The 17,041-nt window shown below is 35.7% G+C and overlaps 1 protein-coding gene across 1 annotated transcript in view; it reads left to right on the top strand.

Annotated features, from left to right (window-relative positions):
- LOC107712591 (leucine zipper putative tumor suppressor 3-like) overlaps positions 1–6,325 on the top strand; it is an 18,013-nt gene extending 11,688 nt beyond the window's left edge. The window contains exons 5-8 of the mRNA XM_016517912.1: positions 172–492; positions 2,725–2,955; positions 4,487–4,987; positions 5,879–6,325. Coding sequence (XP_016373398.1) covers positions 172–492; positions 2,725–2,955; positions 4,487–4,987; positions 5,879–6,088 — 1,263 coding nt within the window. The 3' untranslated portion in view covers positions 6,089–6,325. The remainder of the gene's footprint in view (positions 1–171; positions 493–2,724; positions 2,956–4,486; positions 4,988–5,878) is intronic.
- Positions 6,326–17,041: the final 10,716 nt, after the last annotated feature.

Raw genomic sequence — 17,041 nt, 5'->3', positions numbered from 1 at the left:
TGATCATTTAAATGCTATTTGTCCTAAATGCATTTAGACTAACAGTTAGAACACTTAGGATTGCATTTTCATCATGACGCCGTGGGATATTTGTAGCAAAATTCAGTGCTTCCATACATGGCAGGCTGAAGAAACCTGTACCTGGAGTAAATGACTGTGATTGTTCCTCAGGTGATCCACATGCGGCGTAACCTGGACCAGAGCGAGGCGGCCATCGTGCAGGTGTTCGAGGAGAAGCATTGCGTCTGGGAGCGAGACATGGAGGAGCTGAGGCAGAACTACGCCGGCCGTCTGCAGCAGGTGACCCACCGAGCCCAGCGCACACAGCAGGCCCTGCAGACCCACATCGCCCATCTGCAGCAGGACAAGGGCCGGCTCCAGGACGAGATCAGCGCTCTGCTCGCACAGAGAGAGGAGCTGGAGCACAAGTGTCTGGATTACCGCAAGGAGCAGGCGGATATACTGCCTCGCCTGGAGGAGACCAAGTGGGAGGTGAGAGGAGCAAAATAAAGGCTCCAAAAGGTTGCATTTGTGGCTCCTCAAAGAGCCTTTCAGTGATCAGTTCTTAACCCATTCAATCCCACCGGTCACAATAGTGAGCGTAAAGACGGTTTGCATTTCTAAAGCTCTAAAAATGGACTGTCTGGTGTTTTAGTGCATTTTCTGCAAATATGAAGGGTCTCAATTAAATATGTGCAGTTTCACGTGTTTAGTGCAAATTGTCACACGGCCAGAGCAGTTTATTAAATTCCTTTTTGCACTGCATGAGTATTTTTCTCTTGTGTTCTAGTATAAATATCTAAACATTCTTGAATCAAGATGCATTTACTTGAGTCTTGTTTTCTAAAAATGTTGTTTAAAACAAGCAAAAATATCTGCTAATGGGGTAAGAAAAATTATCTGAATTCAACAACTAAACAAGATAATTTTTCTTGCACCATTGGCAGATATTTTTGCTTGTTTTAAGGAAAAACTATCAAAATTTGTATTTTTTTTTTTTTACAGAAAACAAGACATAATATGTTAAGTCATTTTACTTGTACAGTAAATTCATCTTGATTCAAGAATGTTTAGATATTTATACTAGAACACAAGACACAAACACTAAGCAAGAGAATCATTTTTTGCACCTTGAGAAGATAATAACTGCATCAAAGCTCCAAAACAAAAGGCTTGTAATGCATGTTAACATAAAGATATGACAAAGATTTTTGGTACATGTTATCTTTAAGGTGTCTAGTATTAATATATGAATTCACATATATTTAGTTTTGTTGAGTGTGGACGTAGAATGAGTACACATGTTAATATAATAATAGCAGTAGTATACCTATTCAGTGTTGTATAAGGATTTTTAAAAAATGTATAATAGTAAGCATAGAATGTGATGAAACAGTTTACAATGGGTTAATAACTGGGCTGAGATATATAAGAATTTTTATGAATGCAGAAATAATTAAATTTTAGTATACACATTATCCCACCGGTCACAATTGTGACCAACCATAAAACACACACTTTTCCATAAAAATTCAATAAAAATAACAATTATTGATTATTTCAAGGGGTTACTAATGACACATCATTTTGATTTTTTCATGTCTGAGAAATATTTGGGATTAAATGGGTTAAAAGAGCCTATTTTTATTCGGTTGAAGAACATTTTAAAAATCTAAAGAACCTTTTGTTCAATGTGAAGATTCAGTGGATGCTAAAGTTTCTTCATAAAACCATCAATGCCAAATAAAGAACCTTTATTTTTAAGAGTGCAACACAGACACCAATGCTTAAACTGGGGTTCAAATCTAATAATTCATTAAATCATAAAAATTTAACATTTAAATTGATCCTTTTTAAAATAAGAACAGTCGAAATAAAACACAAAAAAGTGGGAAAAAAATGCAAATGTGTTGATAAATTATTGAAATATGAACTTAAAGTCTCACTGGGGCTGACAAAAACAAACAAACTGTGAATTCCTGCTCTAGAGATAAAAAAGCATATTTTATATAAAAACGTCTGCTAAAGTTTTTATGGAAGTTTACTCTAACCTTATGTACCGGTTGTAGCCGGTCAAAAGTCTGAGTAATTAAGATTTGTTAATGTTTATGCTCACCCCAAGGCTGAATTTATTTAATTAAAATTAAATAAAAAACACAGCAATATTGTGAAATATTACTACAATTCAAAATACCCATTTTCTATTGCAACATATATACAGGTATATAGTATAGTAATATATAGTAAAATGTAGTGTTCATCTTTGATTAATAAAAGTATTAATTTCATAATAATCAGAAATGTTTCTTGAGCAGCAAATCAGCATATAAGCATGATTTCTGAAGAATTATGTGACACTGAAGACTGGAGTAATGATGCTGGAAATACAGCTTTTATCACAGGAATAAATTACATTTTGCTATTTATTCAACTAGTAAAAAGCAATTTTAAACGGTAATAATATTTCACATTTTTACTGTATTTTTTATCAAATAAATGCTGCCTTGGTGAGCAGAAAAGAAACAAATTTTAATTATTCCTAACTTTTAACCAGTAGTATTTGTTATTCATTACACTGACTGAAATTTCTGGGAGTATTTCAAGCAAACAGTTTAAGTCTAAGGAGTTCAGGAACTGATAGAGCAACATACAGCAGACTAATCTAAAACAGCGCAGCCTAGGAGACCCAGCAGTGATGGCTTTGGTTTGCTTCGTGTTGATCAGCTGTGTCAGAAAGCGGGCGAGATCTCTCTGCTGAAGCAGCAGCTGCGGGAGAGTCAGAACGAGGTTACGCAGCGCGCCGGAGAGATGGTGGCCCTCAGGGGCCAGCTGAAGGAGCTCAAGGGCCAGATGAAGGAGCGCGAGGAGACCATGATCGGCCTGAAGGACTCGTACACCAACAAGAGCCGCGAGCTGGAGAGATGTGAAGGAGAACTGAAGAGAACGCTGACAGAGGTGCGCAACATAAACACACACACTCATATCCAATGCACCACACTTATATGATCCTGACTAAAGTCGTATTTAATAATAACAAACAACAAAACTATTACTAATGCTGATGCATGAGGTTAGTGCTTTGCTGAAACCTCTAACAATAAGCATTAAAGTTGACTGTGTGTTTGTGCTTGAAGACTCAAATCAAAATTAGATTCTTGCATTAAAGTATGATTTGCGCACAAACTTTGTAAAACACAGTTCTTACTGAGCTTATTTGTTAAAGTAAACTGCCATGCATATGACTTCTTTTTCATTTCTATATATATGTATACACAAATATACACTACCAGTCGAAGATTTTGAATAATTCGGGTTTTTTACAAATATTTTTGAAAGAAGTCTCTTCTGCTCACCAAGACTGCATTTATTTGATCAACAAAGTAAGTAAACAAATAAACAAAAAAATACAGTAATGTTGTGAAATATTATTACAAATTAAAATGACTGTTTTCTATGTGAATATCTGTTAGGTATGACCGTAGTACAAGCGGGATAATGCATGGCTAGCTGTGCATTAAGCAATTTTAATGCACTTCGCGTCGTGTGGTTCTTGGCCTCCACGTCGTGCATTATCCCTTACTTAAAAAGAGGATAGATGAGCAGTGAAATAATATTTATACATATGTATATATTTACATATATGTATTTATGTAAAATTATCGATTTTTCTTTTATGCCAAAATCATTAGGATATTACACTGCAAACTACTTAGTGTTTGTGTCTTGTGTTCTAGTATAAATATCTAAACATTCTTGAATCAAGATGCATTTACTTGACAAGTAAAATGATTTACGATATTAAGTCTTGTTTTCTAAAAAAAAAAAAATCTAAATTTTGTTTGTTAGTTTTTGCTTAAAACAATCAGAAATATCTGCTAATGTGGTAAGAAAAATAATCTTAATTGAACGGCTAAACAAGATTATTTTTCTTGCCTCATTGGCAGATATTTTTGCTTGTTTTAAGGAAAAACTAACAACATTTTTATACTTTTTTACAGAAAACAAGACTTAATATCTTAAGTGATTTTACTTGCACAGTAAATTCATCTTGATTCAAGAATGTTTAGATATTTATACTAGAACACAAGACACAAACACTAAGTAAGAGAATCACTTTTTGCAGTGTAAGTAAAGATCATGTTCCATTAAGATATTTAGTAAGTTTCCTACAGTAAATATATCACAACTTAATTTTTTATTAGTAATATGCATTGCTAAGAACTTCATTTGGACAACTTTAAAGATGATTTTCTCAATATTTAGATTTTTTGCACCCTCAGATTCCAGATTTCCAAATATCGTTCTATCCTAACAAACCATGCATCAATGGAAAGCTTATTTTTTCAGCTTTCAGATGATGCATAAATCCCAGTTTTGAAAAATTAACCCTTATGACTGGTTTTGTGGTCAAGGGTCACATATGTGATTTTTAAATTAAATGTCATACTCAGCACATGCTGTGAGCGCTGGTTTGTTCTCTCCGCAGGTGTCGATGTTGCGTGACAAGCTGGTGGTGTTCGAGGCCGAGGTTCTGGGTCTCAAGCGGGCTCTGAGCGAGCTGAGCTGCAGGAGCGATCACGCCGTGTGTCTGAGGGACATCAGCGGCTGCAGCAGCTTACCGTGGGCCGGCCTGCACTCGCCCCGCTCGCCCGAAGCCCTGCCCATCGACAGCTTCCTCAGCCTGCAGAGCGACGAGGCCAAAGCGCAGCGGCAGGAGGCGGGAGAGCTGCGGCGGAAGCTGGAGAGACTGCAGGGCGAGCTGCACCTGGAGCGGCAGCAGAGAGAGAGGCAGGTGCTCACCTTCGCTCAGGAGCGACACACCTGGCAGGGAGAGAAGGAGCGAGTGCTGAAGTACCAGGCGCAGCTGCAACTCAGCTACGTGGAGACGCTGCAGAGGAACCAGGCGCTGGAGGAGCGGGTCGGCCAGCTCGGAGCCAAACTGGGCACCTCGCCCGGATCACCCGTCAGCCTCTCCATCCCCGTTCTGGTGACCCTCACTCTGTCCCCAACCTTTATCATCAATGTTGAAAACAGTTGTGCTGCCCAATATTTTTGTGGAAACTGTCATACTATTTCATAGTTTGCAGTAAAATGTGACCACAAAACCAGTCATAAGTGTCAATTTTTTTCAATGAATTAGCTAAATTCATCTTGATTCAAGAATGTTTAGATATTTATACTAGAACACAAGACACAAACACTAAGTAAGAGAATCACTTTTTGCAGTGTAAGTAAAGATCATGTTCCATTAAGATATTTAGTAAGTTTCCTACAGTAAATATATCAAAAAAATTAAGTTTTGATATATTTACGGTAGGAAATTTACAAAATATCTTCATGGAACATGATCTTTACTTAATATCCTAATGATTTTTGGCATAAAAGAAAAATTTATAATTTTGACCCATACAATGCATTGTTGGCTATTGCTACAAATATAGCTGGTTTTGTGCTCCAGGGTCACATATTAAGAAGACAAAAAAAAGAAATTAATTACTTTTATTCATCAAGGACACATTACATTGATCAAAAGTGACAGTGAAGACATTTATAATGTTACAAAAAATTCTATTTCAAATAAATGCTGTTCTTTTGAACTTTCTATTTATCCTGAAAAATAAAATGCATCACGGTTTCCACACAAATATCGTGCAGCACGACTGTTTTCAACATTGATAATAATCAGAAATGTTTCTTGAGCAGCAAATCAGCATATTAGAATGATTTCTGAAGATCATGTGACACTGAAGACTGGAGTAATGATGCTGAAAATACAGCTGCGCATCACAGAAATACATTACAGTTTAACAGATATTCACATAGAAAACAGCTGTTTTAAATTGTAATAATATTTTAAATTTTTACTGTATTCTTGCAGGGCGAGAAAGAGCGTGTGCTGAAGTATCAGGCGCTGGAGGAGCGGGTCGGAGCTAAACTGGGCCCCAGGCCCGGATCGCCCGGATCGCCCGTCGGTCTCTCCGTCCCTGTTCCGCTGACCGCCGACGATCCCAAACCGATCCTGCATCAGCTGGCGCCTCCGTGGCCCGGACCTACTCGCCTGGAGCGGATCGAGTCCACGGAGATTTAGACGCGAGACAATCGACGCGAGACTGTTCTGTGTGAAGACTAAAGAGTGTTACTGCAACACATGAAAGAATTATGCAGTTGAGAATTAAAAGTGATGCACATTTCTCCAGCTTTTAATCTTCTGAGATCTCTTTTGGTTATCAGTGATATGGAGGGGAAATGTTTCAGTAGACTGTGTGGGCCGTATGGGACCGGTCAAAAGCTTTGGAATAATTACAATTAATGTTTTTGAAAGAAGTCTCTTCTGCTCACCAAATAGTGAAATGTGTCCCTGGAGCACAAAAGCAGTGTTAAGTCGCTGGGGTATATTTGTAGCAATAGCCAACAATACATTGTATGAGTCAAAATTATCCATATTTCTTTTATGCCAAAAATCATTAGGATATTAAGTAAAGATCATGTTCAATGAAGATATTTTGTAAATTTCCTATCGTAAATATATCAAAACTTAATGTTTGATCAGTAATATGCATTGCTAAGAACTTCATTTGGACAACTTTAAAGATGATTTTCTCAATATTTTGATTTGATCCTAACAAACCATACATCAATGGAAAGCTTATTTATGCAGCTTTCAGATGATGTATTAATCTCAATTTTGGATGGAATAAAAAAAAAAAAAAGGTGATTGCAACTTTTTTTCTCATGTTTCTGACTTTTTTCTTGCTATTTAGATTTTTTCCCCTCGCGATAAAAAATAAAAGGAGATAATTGTGACTGTGTCACAATTTAGACATTTTTCCTTGCAATTCCAAGTTCGTATCTCATAATTAATTAAGACTTTTTTCCTTAGAATTGAGATATAGAGTGAGATATAAATGCAAAATTCAGAATTGTGAGATAAAATTTTGCAACTGTAGAAACAAGCTTCCATAGTTTTCTATTGTAATACATTTTAAATGTAATAATTTTTTTTTCAGGATTCACAGATTAATAGGAATTTTAAAAGACCAGCATTTATTTAAAATAGAAATCTTTTGTAACTTTATAAATGTCTTTACTGGCACTTTTGATCAAATTAATGCATCCTTACTGAATAAAAGTATTAATTTCTTTCTATTTTTTACTCAAGATTTTTTAATGCATCACAGTTTCCACAAAAATATCGTGCAGCACGACTGTTATCAACATTGATAATAATCAGAAATGTTTCTTGAGCAGCAGATCAGCATATTAGAATGATTTCTGAAGATCATGTGACACTGAAGACTGGAGTAATGATGCTGAAAATACAGAAATAAATTACAGTTTAACAGATATTCACATAGAAAACAGCTGTTTTAAATTCTAATAACATTTCAAATTTTTACTGTATTTTTATCAAATAAATGCAGCCTTGATGAGCAGAAGAGACTTCTTTCAAAGACATTTTAATTATTCCACACTTGTGTTGACTCACAGTGTGCATCACAGAGGGAGGTGTTTTGTACCTGAAGGAATCTGGTGTTGGTTCAGTGATGTTTTAATGTTTCAGGGATGGTGGGGAGCATCAGTTCTAAACGTGAACAGCAGGGGTCCTTACACTCTTAAAAATAAACATGCTTCACGATGCCATAGAAGAACCTTTTTTGTCTAAATGGTTCCATAAAGAACCTTTAACATCTGTTTCACAAACGGTTCTTTGTGGTGAAAGAAGGTTCTTCAGATTATAAAAAGGTAAGAAAGAGATGGTTCTTTTGTGGAACAAAAAAATTTTTCTTCTATGGCATCGCTGTGAAGAACCTTTTAAGCACCTTTATTTTTAAGAGTGTAGACGACAAACAGAGGGCTCCTATCTGCAGGTAGAATTACCAGAAAACCTGTTTCTGTCTCAGTTTTTTTAATTTGGCTGAAATTAAAACCGAACCGAACTTGCTTTCCTTATTCTACAGTGATGTTTCTGGAAGGTTCTGAGAGTTGCTGCTATGTTCTGATGTGATGTGTGTTGTGGGTAGACAGGCAGGCTGTGAATATGATGGTTATTTATGTGAAATCGTTATTTCCAGTATACCAACATATTGCGTGTGACTATTTTGTCACAATATGAAAATTATTGTTGCTTCATCATTCTGATTATTGTGAATAAAGCCGATATTTTAGCTTTGTTTTTCTGTAACATGACATGTAACACTTTTCACCGATGAAATGCTTCGAATGCATCAACGATTTCCAAAACCATATTCCTTTTGATGTAGTTCTGATGTAATTATTTGATTTAGAGATCAAATGCTATGTTTTTATACTTCTATTGTTTGTATTTATGTTACTGTAATGATTTGCGTAAAAGCATATCCGATCAAAAACACATTAAATGATAAAGACACAAATCAATCAGCATAGTTCTCTTTGAGATGTTTGATAAAAAACAAAAACAAAACAACATTGGTAGGGACATGTCATAGTATCTCTACTAAATTCTACACCCTTGAAAATCATAGCAAGCAATGACTTTGGAAATTATAGCTCTCTCCTTAAATATGAAGAGCTCTAACAGCAGATTAATGAAATAATCCAAATTTCACAAAAAGTCAGACACTGAAGTGGGTTGCTGTTTTTGTCTCTTCTGAGGAAGATTCATTCACTTGTTTTGTTCCCACATCAGATTTATTTAATGTTCATCCGATCTAATTTTGTAAGTGGCTTTTCTTTCTGTTTTAAAGATGATTTATTTGGATTGTTTTACTATTTTAGAAAGATAGAACTTAAGTTGTGTTTCCTGCTAGTTAAATTTCACATACATAAACAAAAGTCTGGCTCTAAACCTTTCTTTTCTTTAATCAAAGTTGATCTAGACAAGTACATGCAAACTATCTAAAGTTCTGTTAATCCTAACTGCATCTCTATGATATTCATTTTATGTGTTCTCTTAAGGTGAAAAAAAAAGTTACTATAGGCCTAGTTAAACCATGGTAAGCACAAAAGTCCCGATCTGATTCAAAAGATTCATGAACTCGCGCCGATGTTCCGATATAAATCAAATGATTGGTGAACCCGCACCAAAGTCCCAATCTGAATCAAATGATTCTTGATACACGCTCTGAAGTTCCGATCTGAATCAAAAGATCCATGAACTCACTCCAAAGTCCCGATCTGAAACAAATGGTTCGTGAACCCGCACCGAAGTCCCGATCTGAATCAAATGATTTGTGAACCTACACCGAAGTCCCGATCTGAATCAAATGATTTGTGAACCTGCACCGAAGTCCCGATCTGAATCAAATGATTTGTGAACCCACACTGAAGTCCTGATCTGAATCAAATGATTTGTGAACCCACACTGAAGTCCTGATCTGAATCAAATGGTTCGTGAACCCGCACCGAAGTCCCGATCTGAATCAAATGATTTGTGAACCCACACCGAAGTCCCGATCTGAATCAAATGATTCTCAATTCATGCTCCGAAGTTCCGATCTGAATCAAATGATTCTCAATTCATGCTCCGAAGTTCCGATCTGAATCAAATGATTCTCAATTCATGCTCCGAAGTTCCGATCTGAATCAAATGATTCTCAATTCATGCTCCGAAGTTCCGATCTGAATCAAATGATTCTCAATTCATGCTCCGAAGTTCCGATCTGAATCAAATGATTCTCAATTCATGCTCCGAAGTTCCGATCTGAATCAAATGATTCTCAATTCATGCTCCGAAGTTCCGATCTGAATCAAATGATTCTCAATTCATGCTCCGAAGTTCCGATCTGAATCAAATGATTCTCAATTCATGCTCCGAAGTTCCGATCTGAATCAAATGATTCTCAATTCATGCTCCGAAGTTCCGATCTGAATCAAATGATTCTCAATTCATGCTCCGAAGTTCCGATCTGAATCAAATGATTCTCAATTCATGCTCCGAAGTTCCGATCTGAATCAAATGATTCTCAATTCATGCTCCGAAGTTCCGATCTGAATCAAATGATTCTCAATTCATGCTCCGAAGTTCCGATCTGAATCAAATGATTCTCAATTCATGCTCCGAAGTTCCGATCTGAATCAAATGATTCTCAATTCATGCTCCGAAGTTCCGATCTGAATCAAATGATTCTCAATTCATGCTCCGAAGTTCCGATCTGAATCAAATGATTCTCAATTCATGCTCCGAAGTTCCGATCTGAATCAAATGATTCTCAATTCATGCTCCGAAGTTCCGATCTGAATCAAATGATTCTCAATTCATGCTCCGAAGTTCCGATCTGAATCAAATGATTCTCAATTCATGCTCCGAAGTTCCGATCTGAATCAAATGATTCTCAATTCATGCTCCGAAGTTCCGATCTGAATCAAATGATTCTCAATTCATGCTCCGAAGTTCCGATCTGAATCAAATGATTCTCAATTCATGCTCCGAAGTTCCGATCTGAATCAAATGATTCTCAATTCATGCTCCGAAGTTCCGATCTGAATCAAATGATTCTCAATTCATGCTCCGAAGTTCCGATCTGAATCAAATGATTCTCAATTCATGCTCCGAAGTTCCGATCTGAATCAAATGATTCTCAATTCATGCTCCGAAGTTCCGATCTGAATCAAATGATTCTCAATTCATGCTCCGAAGTTCCGATCTGAATCAAATGATTCTCAATTCATGCTCCGAAGTTCCGATCTGAATCAAATGATTCTCAATTCATGCTCCGAAGTTCCGATCTGAATCAAATGATTCTCAATTCATGCTCCGAAGTTCCGATCTGAATCAAATGATTCTCAATTCATGCTCCGAAGTTCCGATCTGAATCAAATGATTCTCAATTCATGCTCCGAAGTTCCGATCTGAATCAAATGATTCTCAATTCATGCTCCGAAGTTCCGATCTGAATCAAATGATTCTCAATTCATGCTCCGAAGTTCCGATCTGAATCAAATGATTCTCAATTCATGCTCCGAAGTTCCGATCTGAATCAAATGATTCTCAATTCATGCTCCGAAGTTCCGATCTGAATCAAATGATTCTCAATTCATGCTCCGAAGTTCCGATCTGAATCAAATGATTCTCAATTCATGCTCCGAAGTTCCGATCTGAATCAAATGATTCTCAATTCATGCTCCGAAGTTCCGATCTGAATCAAATGATTCTCAATTCATGCTCCGAAGTTCCGATCTGAATCAAATGATTCTCAATTCATGCTCCGAAGTTCCGATCTGAATCAAATGATTCTCAATTCATGCTCCGAAGTTCCGATCTGAATCAAATGATTCTCAATTCATGCTCCGAAGTTCCGATCTGAATCAAATGATTCTCAATTCATGCTCCGAAGTTCCGATCTGAATCAAATGATTCTCAATTCATGCTCCGAAGTTCCGATCTGAATCAAATGATTCTCAATTCATGCTCCGAAGTTCCGATCTGAATCAAATGATTCTCAATTCATGCTCCGAAGTTCCGATCTGAATCAAATGATTCTCAATTCATGCTCCGAAGTTCCGATCTGAATCAAATGATTCTCAATTCATGCTCCGAAGTTCCGATCTGAATCAAATGATTCTCAATTCATGCTCCGAAGTTCCGATCTGAATCAAAAGATCCACAAACTCGCTCCGAAGTCCCGATCTGAATCAAATGATTCGCAAACCCGCAATGAAGTCCCGATCTGAATCAAATGATTCGCAAACCCGCAATGAAGTCCCGATCTGAATCAAATAATTTGCGAACCCGCACCGAAGTCCCAATCTAAATCAAATTATTCTTGATACACGGTCCAAAGTTCTGATCTGAATCAAAAGATCCATGAACTCACTCCGAAGTCCATATTTAAGTTAATATGACATTAACTTAAAAAAGCGTAAAAAGTATTTATATATATTTATATATATATACATATTTCCATTCCAAGATAACATTCAACACAAATCTACGAACATATCCAGGTGAGGTATTATTTCCCATAAAAACAACATGTAACAGCAGAGAAACCTTCAGAAATCATTCTAATATGCTGATTAGCTGCTCAAGAAACTTAATTATCATCATATTTTTGCTGCATATTTTTGTGGAATCTGTGATAGGCCTACATACCATTCAAGATTTTTGAGCAATATTTAAAAAATAGCCTATATGCTTTTATTCATCAAAGGTGCATTAAATTGATCAGTAAAGACATTTATAATGTTACAAAAGATTTCCATTTCAAATTAATGCTGTTCTTTTTAAATTTCTGTTCATCAAAGAACCCTGAAAAATCAAATGTATCACGTCTACTAACAATATTTAATAATTTTCTGTATTTGTGATCAAATAAATGCAACTTTGTTGAGCAGAAAAATCTAACTTCTTTCAAAAACCTTAACAAATCCTAATTATTCTAAATATTGGACTGGTAGTCAATATATTTATTTTATTTTTGTTTTTTGTTTTTTTTAAATAAGGATACATTTCTATCATGACGAGCAGTGAAATATCCTAATTTGTACTTTGGTCTAAATTAAATTTCACGTACTGCAAGCGCTGGTTTGTTTCTGCAGGTGTTGATGGTAGATATATATATATATTATTTTTAAATGTTTGTCACATTAAACATCGTAGTTGCAAACTGTACTTGTGCAGTTGCTTATGTAGTACAATAAACTGTATGCATATGCATATAGTACAGAAGTGTATTTTTACTTTAAAGGTTTAGTTTCAGGATCTCTGTTGAAATTGCCTGTGGAGTTCTGTTATGATGTATGAATTTCTATAATGCTGAAATGTCTCTGACTCGCAGTATTAATAGATTCTCTTTCAGTGCTGTAGATGCAGTGGTCATGATGCTCAACCTGTGCTCGCCACACTTTCAGACCTCCATTCAATGCAACAAGGTACCACACAAATAACAGCCTATTATGCTGTTAATGCAGTTTGACCTCATGTTAAAATTACACTCATACGGCATTGTTAATATACAGACAGAAACGAGATATTTACGCAAAATATCACATCAACAAGAGCTGTTCTGAGTATCAATGCAGCCGTGATTCAGCTGTAAATTATACAGTGTTTGTTTGTTTTTAGCAACATTGCCATTTTTGTGAAAAGGAAAGCTAAATTCTGTCATATCATTCCAACCGTGCATTGTTTTCTTTCTTCCACTGAACGCAATAGATCATTGGCATAATTAATAATAAAGAGCAAAAAAGCATCATATGATATGTGCTCTTCATTCAAAGTCTTTAGAAAGTGCATAGTGCTTTTGTGTAAGGAACTGTTAGATTAAATTGCATTGAATCCAGTGTCTGTGGTCTCCAAAACCAGTGTTTATCTGGCACCTAAAACAGTTTTACTAAAGTTTTTGCTCAGCTTGAGAGGTTGACTGAAGAAGCCAGAGAACAGCAGTAAGCAGGAGATGATAAAAATGAGCCGGGTTTATTGAATAATCTTAATTGTTTGATTATTATCAATTGCATATTTCTATCACAGAGGCAACATATTGGCCTATCTTAAATTAAACTGCTGCACAACGAAATCCCATTGAACTTTTTTTTTTTTAAATTGTTATCTGTTATTCATAAAGACAAATATTCCATGAAACCCCATAATCATAAGATTAAACGACAAGGATCGCTAGAGCAAGGGGAAAAGTAACGCACAATATAAAAATATAATGAAATTGCATAAGTGATTAAATGCTAAATAGTATAAATGATTAAAGATTATAAATTAAACAACACAGATTGCTACCAGCGTTATTTTAGTGTCACTGATTTAATTTTATACTTTCTGTTTTTACTTTACTTTAGTTAAGGTTTTAGTTGTAATTATGTTGTGTGCTTTTTTTTCTTTCTTTTTTTAAATATGTGCATATAGCGTTTATGTTTTTTTTAATTATTAGTTCTAGTTTATTTAGTTTTAGTTATTTTAGCACATCAAGCTAAACTAAACGGAAATGAGATTATGAGCAATTTTTTAATATACACATTTATATATATTTTTTAAATAATATATATAGAAGGTGCACAGTGTCATTCACACAAACACTAAACACCATCATCGTAACACACATTAAACTGAAATAATGCAATAAACATTAATTTAACAACATTAGGTGTAACACACAACCCTAATATACAAAACTGATAAGAAAAAACTAAGAAGAAACATAGTTATTTCAACAAAAAAACATCAAATTTGAAATGTAATGCAGAGTGTAATACGTGAAATGTAATAACAGCACACTAGAGGAGTACTAGAAGAGAGAAGCCACGTGGGGTCGTTTACCGGTGTCCCTTTTACCCAGAACTCAGAGCCAATGCCAAACCCTCTCCTCAAAAGCTGCATTGATGGGATGCACAGGAGTCAGGAGCAGGAATAATCTACTAACTAAACCACAACCATCCAGACTCACAGTGGAGGCCAGAAACGTCACAGACTCCAATATAAACCGTGATCATACAGACAGTTCACAAGCACAGTCTTTGCATCTGTTTCAGACTCTGAAACCAGACCGGATTCCTGTAAATCAGGACTGACGCAGAGCCGTTCTGCTAAAAGGAAGCATGACTCCAGTTTTCCGTCCACCAGCGCGGATCCTGATCGCTCTATTTTGAGGAAAGCGCATGAAACTCCTTCAGGTTTGTGTGGAAGCTGCCACAGAATAATAACATAAGATAAATGTACTTGCAACTTGTTGCAATTTTTGGTTTACATCCCATAGTTTGTATCTTTTGCATGCATTTCTGAGAAAAAAAAGTGAGAATTATGAGTTAAAAAGTTGCAATTGCCTTATTTTATTTTTGTTTCGGTGGCAAAAATAAGCTTCCATTGCTTCACTGTAAAAAAAAAATTGTTGAAAACGTAAAAATCCAAGGCAACTTGATGCTTTCAGATTTTTACATTCTTGCAACTATTGTGTTAATAATTGTACTGAGTAACACTACTTTTGTTTAGTCAGTTCGTTCATTCACTAAATACAAAATGCCTCTTTCAGCCATTATAGTATTTGTCAAGGCAACATCAATTCAGCATATTTTAACTTAGTAACACAAAACATTAATTTCTGGTTTTGAAAGAAGTCTCTTCTGCTCAGCAAGGCTGCATCTATTTGATCAAAAATAGAGTAAAAATATGAAATATTATTAGAATGTAAAACAGTTGTTTTCTATGTGAATATCTGTTAAACTGTAATTTATTTCTGTGATCAAAGCTGTATTTTCAGCATCATTACTCCAGTCTTGTGTCTCATGATCTTCAGAAATCATTCTAATATGTTGATTTGCTGCTCAACAAACATTTCTGATTATTATCAATGTTTCATTGTTTTACTCTATTATTAATCAAATAAATGCATTCAGGATGAGCAGAAAAAACGGCTCACTTTTAATCAATTAAATGTATTCTTGTTGAATAAATGCGTTCTTTTTTCTTTTTAGAATTTTAACAATTATACATATCTCAAATCATGTTCCACAGGAAGCTGTTGAATGTGTATGCCGTTGTTTCTGTTGTCTGAGGAGTGAATGAAGGATCCTTGAGCTCGCTGTGTTCGGTGGGATTGAATGGCAGGAGATTGATGAAGCGGCACAAGGCTGAACTCTCTTTGTGTGTGTGTTTGAATAGCTCTGACTCTATTGTAACGCTAAACCCAAGTTTTCCACACACACTCCTGAAGGACACACACACACACCACACACACTCACACACACACACACACACTCACACATCCTCTGCTGTCTATTGTAACGCTAAACCCAAGTTTTCCACACACACTCCTGAAGGACACACCTCCTGAAGGACACACACACACACACACACTGCAACCTCATCAGGCTCGTTTGAACACATTAAGTCATTAACATACAGATGCTCAACATAAATATCCAGCAGAAAACCAGTTCAGATGAGGATGCTGTTGTCATGGATACCAGACCATAATAGACTAATCAACTTTAATGCCAGCCCACTGTCTTCTACAATCTAATGTATTCTGAGGGGGTCAGAAAATATTTTGATGCAAATATAGAAAGGCCCAAAGTGAAAATGTACTTACAGTTTTTGCCTATTGCTTACACACGTTTTGCTAAATTTGACTCATTGTGTCAAAACTCTACACACAAGCAAATAAGACACAACACTGGAAAATAAACCATTCACATCTATGTCAAATTGAAACTCTGCTAGCAAAACCTAACAATCCTTTGTCAAAATGTCACTCTGATGACAAAATGATACCCACTTTCATCATATGAATACACTTTCAGATCAGCAGCAACACACTAGTCTACTTTATATAAAAAAATGTTTTTATTCAGTTCCACAGAGGGTTTTCACAACAACCAAAAAATGAAATACTGATTTCAAAATCATTACAGTAGTATATTTTATAGTACAGTAAATTCAGTTAAATCAAAAATAAGCATGTGTCTATAGTGTTCAAGCAACGGGCAAAAACTGTAATCTAAAAACGCAGGGAGTGACGAACTTTGAAAGTCTTTCTGACATAAGCAGCTCAACAACATTTCCATTGCAGCATTTCATTATGACCATCATTAATGTACTGCTTCTAAACGAGGTGAGTGAACTCTGTGCTGTCTGATTAGGCCTCGTTTGCGTAGGGACGCTGATGAGTTTATTATCGCTCATATTCTCAGATTTACAGACGTGATGTTCCTCAAAGCACGTCTGACTTCTCCAGGTATTATATTGGATGAAATTGTTCTTTTGTTGGCCTGCATGCGTATAAACAATCTAGAAATGCTGGATTAGATTAGTGTTTGTGAGCTCTGAATACTGAGCAGGTATTTCTGCTGTTTAGTCCTGCGTTCAGATGAATCTCATATCTGTTATTTCACAGCTTTGACCTGCTACTCGCTTATATTACACATTAACCCCTTCAGTCCCGAGACGGACAGGCCATGATGTACTTACCGTTTACATTCGTTTTATTTCTCTGTGTAGAATTTGTTTTAATTCAATTTATATTGTATAAAAATTAATACAAATATATTTTAAATATAGTTTTTATTAAATATTTATTTTTTTAAAACAAAAATTGAAAACACAAAATAAAAACTA

This window comes from Sinocyclocheilus rhinocerous, unplaced genomic scaffold, assembly GCF_001515625.1.
Source record: "Sinocyclocheilus rhinocerous isolate Xijiao unplaced genomic scaffold, SAMN03320098_v1.1 scaffold493, whole genome shotgun sequence".
Lineage (NCBI taxonomy): Eukaryota > Metazoa > Chordata > Actinopteri > Cypriniformes > Cyprinidae > Sinocyclocheilus > Sinocyclocheilus rhinocerous.
Note: the sequence above shows the minus strand (reverse complement) of the source record. Positions and strands in the feature narration are given on the sequence as shown.